Raw genomic sequence first — 8,266 nt, forward strand, 5'->3', positions numbered from 1 at the left:
GGACCAAATCACCCCCCCCCTTTATAAACTGACCCCATTCATCCTATAAAACCACTGATTGGACTCCCCAGGTTCTGAATATTATGTAGTGATTGAGCCCCCCCCTCCTTTTTGCAGGACTGGAGGGTTGCCAGCAGGCTTTCACTCTCGCTGACTGACTCATAAATTGATTCAAACTGCAACATGCTTCTTAAAGAGCGCAAATGCGTTAGGAGATCAGCGTAAAAAGACGAAGGAAAATAAAGCGCTCTACGTGCCCGGCATTGCGAAGGAAGGCCGTAGACAGGATTTTCTGCAGTATATGCCACCACACGCATTAAACCTGCACGATGCTGCGGGTCCTGCTCTCCCTGCCATGCCTGCGTGCTCTGCGAAGTAAGGTACTACTACTGCTGCTGCCTCATTGTTATTGAAGAGTTTTCTTTGCTTGTGTCCCTTCCTTTGCGAGCACTGGTCTGTGATGATGAGCTTGAAGCTTTAAAAAGCAGACCTCACGTTACCTTTCTGGGCCTGAGAAGCAGTGCTTTCTCCTCTTCGGTGCTCGTCTGAAGGTTCAAGTAGATAATGGTCTGCAGTATAGAGGCTGTGATGAAAAAGGCCTTATTCATTACTTCGGCAGTTTTCTGGTTTTCCTTCAAACGTTCCCTCTCTGTGTATCGGGTGATGTTTTCCAATGGTTATTATCACCATTTTGTATTATAACCACTAACGTGATCGTACCATTACTGATACTCGGTGGGTTTTGTATCCCGTTAGCCTGTTTACAAAGTCAGTGTTGTGTGAAGGTTACGCCAGTATGTAGCCAATTAGTCTAAGGAGCTTACCGAGGGTGTGCGTGTGTTTTTTTTTTTGTTTTTTTTTTTTTTTTTTTTTATGACTCGTGTAAGAACAAAAGTTTCGGGGTATTCAGGATATTGCACCACTCAACTAATTGATCGGATTTGGTAATTGAATTCAGTGTTGAATGAACCTCAATGCATTATCCCTCCCAGCTCAGTGCCCTTGTGTGCCGTGCTCATTCTAGCACTATACAAGCCTTGCAGCAGCTATCAGTGTGCCTTATGGCTGTCGTCCAAGCTGCTCCATTGACCCTTGGTGAACTGGGCCTGAGCGATGCTGGCTGCTTGTAATGGATCAGTGGGGACGGCCGAGTGTGCTGGAGCGGTACTAGGAAGCCCCTCAACCTCAAACGCTTGTGCTTTTAACCATTTATCTCTCTGGCCCAAAGGTATCTCTGCTGTTTACCTCACAAAAGTATTCGCTCGGCGTGGCTCCAGATAACGGAAATGTGCGCTCCAAAGCGAGCACGGCTGAGAGACTGCGTGTAATGCTGCTTTGCTTCTGGTCATATATTGATCGTAGAGTGCTGAATTTTTAATGCCTTAAAAGAGAGCTTAATAATTACCTTTCCCCGAACAGGGAGGCAGAGAGTCAGGCAAGAAGAAGGCCAAGAACACACACACAGAATGTCCAAGATCTCCAAGGCGGCCAAGACGGTGAAGAAGGTAGATGCAGGTGGCATGATCAGAGCGATTGTTCGATCTGGGCAGGCAGCTCCCGGACCCCCGCTGGGCCCTGTTCTGGGACAGGTAGGCTCTTTCATTTTTTTTTTTCCCTTATTCTTCTTCTTCTTCACCTTTTTCATCTCCGTCTGTCTTGTCTTCTTCCCGTCGAAGAAACTGATATTTCGCTTAACGGAATGTTGACGCAGGCTTACCCCTGTTTACACATAAAACAGCATCGTAAGTGAGAGTGTAATTGAAACCATAATGATGCCATTAGTCCCCTGCCTGTCTTAATGATAATAAACGACGTCAGTGTTCTTGTGTAAAGGCACATCTGCCTGGCCTCTGAAGTGTTTTCCAGCTCAAGGAAGCCTGTTCAGGCCTGGAAATGAGACGAAATGAGCAGCAGTCAAGCAAGACAGTGCCGTATGTTAAAACTGCGTGCATGTTTGAACGCGGTCAACGGCCTTGTTTGAAATTCCGCCTTTTGTGCCTGTTCTTTGCTCTCTGTGCGACAGCGTGTGCAAGTGTGTAGTAAACTGTAAATAAATTGCACTCGGCAGCCTTTTGGCTTGAGGCAGTGGCCCTTTAATCTTCCCCTCTTCTCTTCCTCCCTCGTCTTTTTTTTTTCTTCTCCCTTCTCCTCTGCCTAACCAGCCCTGACAGAGTAAATGCATAGAGGTAGGCCGACTGTCGACTGGGGGGCAAATTTAAACAAACGAGCGAAATAAAAGAAGGAGTGCAAGAAAAGACGGAGGAACTGACAGCTTCTGCGGTGGGGCATGATTACGACCCATAGTGAAATTAGCATAGCCGGATGGAGGGTGGAAACAAAAGACAGGAGCAAGAAGGGGAGAGAGATAGTACAGCACAGGTGCTACATGTGCCGCGACCTGGCCTGCCCGGGGTTTACGCGAGGTGAGCCGAGAATGCTCAATGTAGTGCACATCACTTCACTGGAAGATGCAGAAGTTTTGCTGCTCGTAGTTTTCTCCTTCTCGTTGATTAAAAAAAAAAATTCTTCCATTCTTAGAAGCAATCTTAAAAAATTGCCCGCCAGGGTGGTGCATCTAAAATGCATGTATTTGAAATGGAGAATAAGGCGAAGATGAAAGCTGAAGAGATGGACTCCAGGACTGGCTCATCCCTCGCTGCTCATCTCTCTGAAATCCCTCTGAAGTGAACCGCCGCTCTTGGGGGTATGCTCCATAATGTCATAATGAACAACCATACTCCCTGGAAATGATTTGTGGGACCCTCGTGCTGTCTTTTAATGCATCCTGTAAACACTTGCTGTAATTCACATATGAAGTTGCACTTGAGCACTAAGCTCTTTGACAAATGACTCTCCTTTCAATTAATATCAGTATTAGTGGGGAGGGAGGAAAGTGCAGAGTGCATTAGTGACGGCTGATGGCGATAACATAAAATCCCTGCCTGCCCCCCGACCATGGCACGCTGTCATCACCTCTGAGGCCTTGTCATTTTCGATATTACAGCCAGACATGCAGGAGGCTTCTGTGATAATTGCATGAGCACTCGAGGTGCTCTTCACACTCCGCTTAATTACCATAAATGAAGGATTTTGAGTGAATTAGCGCTCGCTGACATTTTTTCCCGCCTTAACAGAGATTTGTCTCATGCCCTTTCACGTATATTAAAATGATGTACTAGTAAGGCTGACAGTGATGGGCATATGCTCCGACAGTGTTTGCTCAACAGTAAAAATTTCTATTTAAGCAAACATGGAGATGATGAAGCTGTTTTTAAAGGTCAGCAACACTAATAGCGTTTTAAATGAAATTCTCTCAAGCAGCATATCGACAACATCCTGGCTGTAATTGTATTCTTTGTGTGCGGTGGTGTTTGTGTAAAATTAGACACGAGAACTGTCTCAGATCTCAACGCTGTCTCGGCCTGTCTAATCAGGCTATGACCGCATCCATTATCGAGCAAGCAATGTAAAGAAGGTAGGTGTCTAACAAACCATTTTATTACAGAGAAATACTAACGGCGGTCATGCTTCACAGTACACGGTACAGGTTAAAATTCATGATGAAAGGGATCGAGAGAAACAACCTCAGTTTTAATTGTTGTCTTAAAAGAAGGCACTTGATCAATTACTTTATCTCTCAGCTGAACCCCATTTGTCTCTTCATACAGTGGTGAATCACAGAGAACCAACCCTCATTTGTACAAAGTGTGCTAACAAGATGAGTTACTCCTTGTTTTGGCCATATCGTGGTCTGCAGGAATTGCCATTAGCAGTCGTTGCCGCTGCTGCCGCTGCTCATCCCCGGCATCTGTTAGTTGGACGCTTCTCGCTCTGTCTGCTTAGAGCTCATGAGAAATGTAGGCAGGTCCCAGGGAAGTCTCGGCAGGGTTTAGGCTCACATGGGAAAGGGTGTGGCCATGTCCATGAGTGCGCGAGAGTGAGTGGTACCGAGAGGATGGAAGCACCGGAGATGTGCGTCCTTGTCCTTGTTCTTCTCCTTGTTCCACAGCTGCTCCCAAACTCTGGCTACTTGCCCCTGCTTCAGCGCCTGTGCCCTGCCCCCTTCCCTCGCCCTGCCTGCGTCTCTCCCAGGCAGAACTGAGCTTCACAGCTAGAGCCAGCAGGTTCTTCCCCAGGAACACTGTGGACACCCGCGGGTCCCTGTACCACAGCATGCCTACCCCCCTAAGCGCCAGGGTGAAGATGTTAATGGTGATGAGACTGAGCCAAGGGTACACAGCCTCCCTCCGAGGCCCCCTCAGGCCTGGCAGGGCCGCTGCCCCTAGCTCTGTGAGCGAGACGCAGGGTAGCAGGAGCAGCAGCACGTAGCAGTAAAAGAACACTATGCCGTCCACCCATAGAGGAACTCCTACGCTGCTCTGAGCCTCCCACAGGCCGGCCTGTAAGTCCAGAACGTCCAACAGGTCCACCACCACCCACAGCAGCCGGCTCCTCACTTCCTGCTTCCTGCGCAGTGGGGTCATGTGATCCGCGCCCGTCAAGATGAGGAAGAGCGAGGGCAGGCAGACGGAGAGCAGCAGCGTGAGGGTCTTGCGAGCCAGCGGGTCAGGCGGCCGACGCTCCTGCCTGTAGTTCTGGCACACAAAGAAGAGCTTGAGCTGTAGCAGGGACAGGAAGAGGAACCAGAGGGCATTGGCAAACCCACGCCGAGGTGATCGCGCCTCCTGGACCACGCCAGCTGACACAAAGCGCAGCGCCAGCAAGAAGCATAGGTCTCCCAGAGCTACTGCAACACACGGCCACACCGCTGGTCGCCCGCCACCTCGAGGCCCCAGCATGCTCTGCTCCAGCAGGTAGAGGTCAACCACTGCCATTGTGCTCACAGTCACCAGGGTAGACACGCACACCTGGGGCGAGGGCAACATGCCTGATGTGGAAGGAGAGAAAAAGGACGCCGTTAGCATATGGTTAACTCATTAGGGAAAGTATCTGGGGATACTTTTGGAAGTCACACAGCTTATACTTTTGAGTGTGGTCCTGCATACGTAAACCTCAGTCCTTGCGTTAAATAAGAACATGCTGGGAAAGTGTTTTCGCCCTCTTTTTGGTAAAGGATTTATCTGCCTTTAGAAAAATATACAAAGCATTGAGCACAGTGTTGCCACACAGTAGCTTCCCTTATGAATAGTGCACGTATCAGTAATTACATCTTCTGTAATTCAACAATGGACTATTTGTGTTCCCCCATGGCCACGTTTATCATTCTGCAGTGTTTGAACAGGGGCGCAGTGGCTTTCTGTCTGTTGACCTGCAAAATGAAGGTGTTGGCAAACCAGTTATGCATGTGATCTCGGATGAGAAATGTTTGCAACTCTGGCTAACTTTGCTATTTCACTGGACTTTCGCTGGGACATTTTATTACACACTAAAACGTAGCCTACAGAGAAATGTGCAATTTCCCATCTATAATATGATTTGTGTTTTTCTTGGCACGACCAAAGGAGATTAAATTTGTGCTCTGTTTCAACCTCTAGTGGGGTTTCGCTAGAAGGTCTATTTATAGATTATGTAAGTTCTCCCAAGTGGAACTTGCGTTTTTAGACATCTAGTTACTCTGCTTAAGTCCTTGCAGTTACATGAGCACACGCTTCTGCATAGCAGCGCAACTTCTTGTGCATTTCCAAGTAAGTCAACCTTGTTACGAATTCATCTGAAGTCATGAAAGTTTGAGTACTTCTTTCCTTCTATCCTCCTTGTTTTGCCAAGTTTTCTGTAGAGGACACAGACTAGTTGGTGGTGTCACCACCTTATTTATTATTGATTAATTGTGTTGAAGTGAGGCCAGGAAAGCTGTCAAAGCTTGTTTTCCTCGTGGCCGCTCTGCCATTTAGATTTTCGCAGGCACTGGTACACTGATTATCTCCTTTAAAAATCACAAGAAAAAAGAAAATGCTTGCTGTGTAATTTTTCTACATTGTTGCAGCCAGTAAGGTTACCCAGTGTGAACTCTTCTTTAAAGCGACATTTCTTCCAAGGACAGTGTAAAACTATCCCATTGATTGGTGGGGAGCAATGATTGTAAGCTTTACGATCAAATTGAATACATGCCTCCTCAGCCCATTCAGCTCAAAGGCCAGTCATCTTGGAGCTGTCCACAGAGCAGCTTGTATCTGCTGTGGGTGTCAACAGGGCCTGCCAGGATCGATGGCTTTTTAATATGAAAATCATTAACATTTAGGAAATGCATTAATGGCAACGTTTTCGAATCTGCTATTGGAGACCGGTAAAGCTGAGATATTAATTAAGGCCTCCGAATGGTAAAAACTAAGACTCAAGACTTAAACTAAGAAGAGTTTTGTTGAAAGTAGAAAGCTCTGACTTGTATGGATTTGGAGCGTAGAGGTTGAAGGGGACGGGTGTGTGGGGGTTGTGTGTGTGTGTGTGTGTGTGTGTGTGTTTGTGTGTGTGTGTGCAGAGGCATATATGAAGTGGGCGTGCTAGAACGGTGGGAATGGGGAGAGAAAGGCAGAGACAATGATTCATTCCCTTGGTTTTTTACAGGCCTAATAAAGTGTAAGCGCATGATGGTAATAGTTCATAAATAAGCCCAGAGAGGGAGGATGAGAGTGACGTGGAGAACCTGCTGGGTGGGAGAAGAAGAAGACATTGAATTTTAGAACATTAGATAGGAATAGATAGAAATGTGCTCGTAGCTGGGGAACCGTAGAATGAAATGCATTAATACTTAGCGTGGAGGAAATGAAGAAAATGTGTTTGGTAAATGACCTAGAATGATTAATCTTCTCAGTGCTCAGCGGGATGAAAAGAGTATCTGCGCTGCTAATATCTGATTAGAAACAGATACTTTATTAGTATTATTATTATTCTTGTTACTGCAACTGATTTCCAGCACTGAAATAGATAAAGTAGGCTCCAAAACTGCTTTCTGTTAGTACTTAAATAGAAAAAGGGGGATATCTCATCAAATGCAGACTGCTGTTGCACTGGGCAGAGCACATGTTCACTCAACACGCCTGATAATCACTGTGTTATCAAATTGAAACCTTGCCTTGCTTACTCGTCAGGGTTAAGCTTGTCGTTCTGACTTGGCTGTCATCCCCCAATTCGCTTGGATATGAGTGAAGACACTTGGATGAGAGCGTGCCTGTCCTCCAGGCACATCAATAATGACTAGACTTTATCATCCAGCGCCTACAGAGTGGCAGTGCCGACAGGCAGCGCGTCCTATTTTAGCATAAATGTGAGTAATGGCTTGGAAAAGTGCACAGGTGAATGTGCGTCCGTGTGTAAGCTTGCGTGCATTATTCAAGCATGGATTCCTTGATGGCCTGCCCGTGAATGCAGAACAATCCTGGCCGGCTTAATGAACTGGTGGCCGGCCTAATTTTCAAAAGAATGATCCTCGCTGACCTTTTTTTTTTTTTTTTTTGGAAGCTGTCAAACTGTCCTTCCTTTCTTCCAACAGCATTTTCGTTTTTTGACAGTTTTACTTCATGTGCATCTGCAGTTGTTGGGCAAAGCTGGGCGCCCATGTAAATAATGTGGGCACGACCCCGTCCTTTACCTTGAAGTGCTGGAGGTTGGATATCTGCCACAGTCCCTCATTCACTGAGAGTGTGAGATGTTCGCCAACGGTTATATTCAAGGTTATAGCATTGATCTCAGACATTAAATATATCGCCAGGTCTGTCGAAAGCCAAGGCACTGGCATGAATGGGGACAGACCGCGACAGATGCTTGGACTGTGCTGCTGCTGGCAGTGGGCGCAGAACGTGGTCCTTGTGGTTACACCCATGTAGACATTACATGACACACATGGTGACGGGTGATGTTCTTTCATAACGTGAAAATGGTCCATTGGCTCGCACCAACAGTGGCCCTATTGAAGCTTTTTGGTGATCTATAGAACCAACCAAGTTCTTCAAAGAACTATTCACAAGGATTTCCTATGAGAAGAACCCTTTAATCATGCAAAGAAAAAAAACACTTAAGACACTGAGGTGTCCTCTGAGCTGTCCTAAAGCTTGAAGCAACCCATTTGAACGATGTGGGTGGTTCAGGAATTAGGAATACAGACCCAAGTGACTTCAGGCAAGTTTGTAGAGCTGTTACCTCTGAGCCTGAAGGGTGAAGAAACCTCTAACCAACACTCGAAAGTCAACTTCCCCTAAACACTGCGTGACTAGGACCGGCAGTGTGTAGCTAAAACCTCCCCTCCCTCCATCCCTCCATCCCTCCTCACTTCACCATAAACCTGCACACCGACACACACACACACATTCTC

At 46.8% G+C, this 8,266-nt stretch overlaps 2 protein-coding genes across 3 annotated transcripts in view; one reads left to right on the plus strand and one right to left on the minus strand.

Annotated features, from left to right (window-relative positions):
* mrpl11 (mitochondrial ribosomal protein L11) overlaps window positions 1-8,266 on the plus strand; it is a 47,445-nt gene that overhangs the window by 14,997 nt on the left and 24,182 nt on the right. For both annotated transcript variants that reach the window (XM_072663670.1, XM_072663669.1), the window contains exon 2: window positions 1,420-1,589. In XM_072663670.1, coding sequence (XP_072519771.1) covers window positions 1,467-1,589 — 123 coding nt within the window. In that variant the 5' untranslated portion in view covers window positions 1,420-1,466. The remainder of the gene's footprint in view (window positions 1-1,419; window positions 1,590-8,266) is intronic.
* Window positions 3,481-8,266, minus strand: part of tmem265 (transmembrane protein 265) — a 5,347-nt gene continuing 561 nt past the window's right edge. Inside the window, exon 2 of the mRNA XM_072663645.1 lies at window positions 3,481-4,888. Within this exon, the coding sequence (XP_072519746.1) occupies window positions 3,840-4,886 (1,047 nt within the window). The 5' untranslated portion in view covers window positions 4,887-4,888 and the 3' untranslated portion in view covers window positions 3,481-3,839. The remainder of the gene's footprint in view (window positions 4,889-8,266) is intronic.

Source organism: Salminus brasiliensis, chromosome 19 (assembly GCF_030463535.1).
Source record: "Salminus brasiliensis chromosome 19, fSalBra1.hap2, whole genome shotgun sequence".
In the NCBI taxonomy this organism is placed as follows: Eukaryota; Metazoa; Chordata; class Actinopteri; order Characiformes; family Bryconidae; genus Salminus; species Salminus brasiliensis.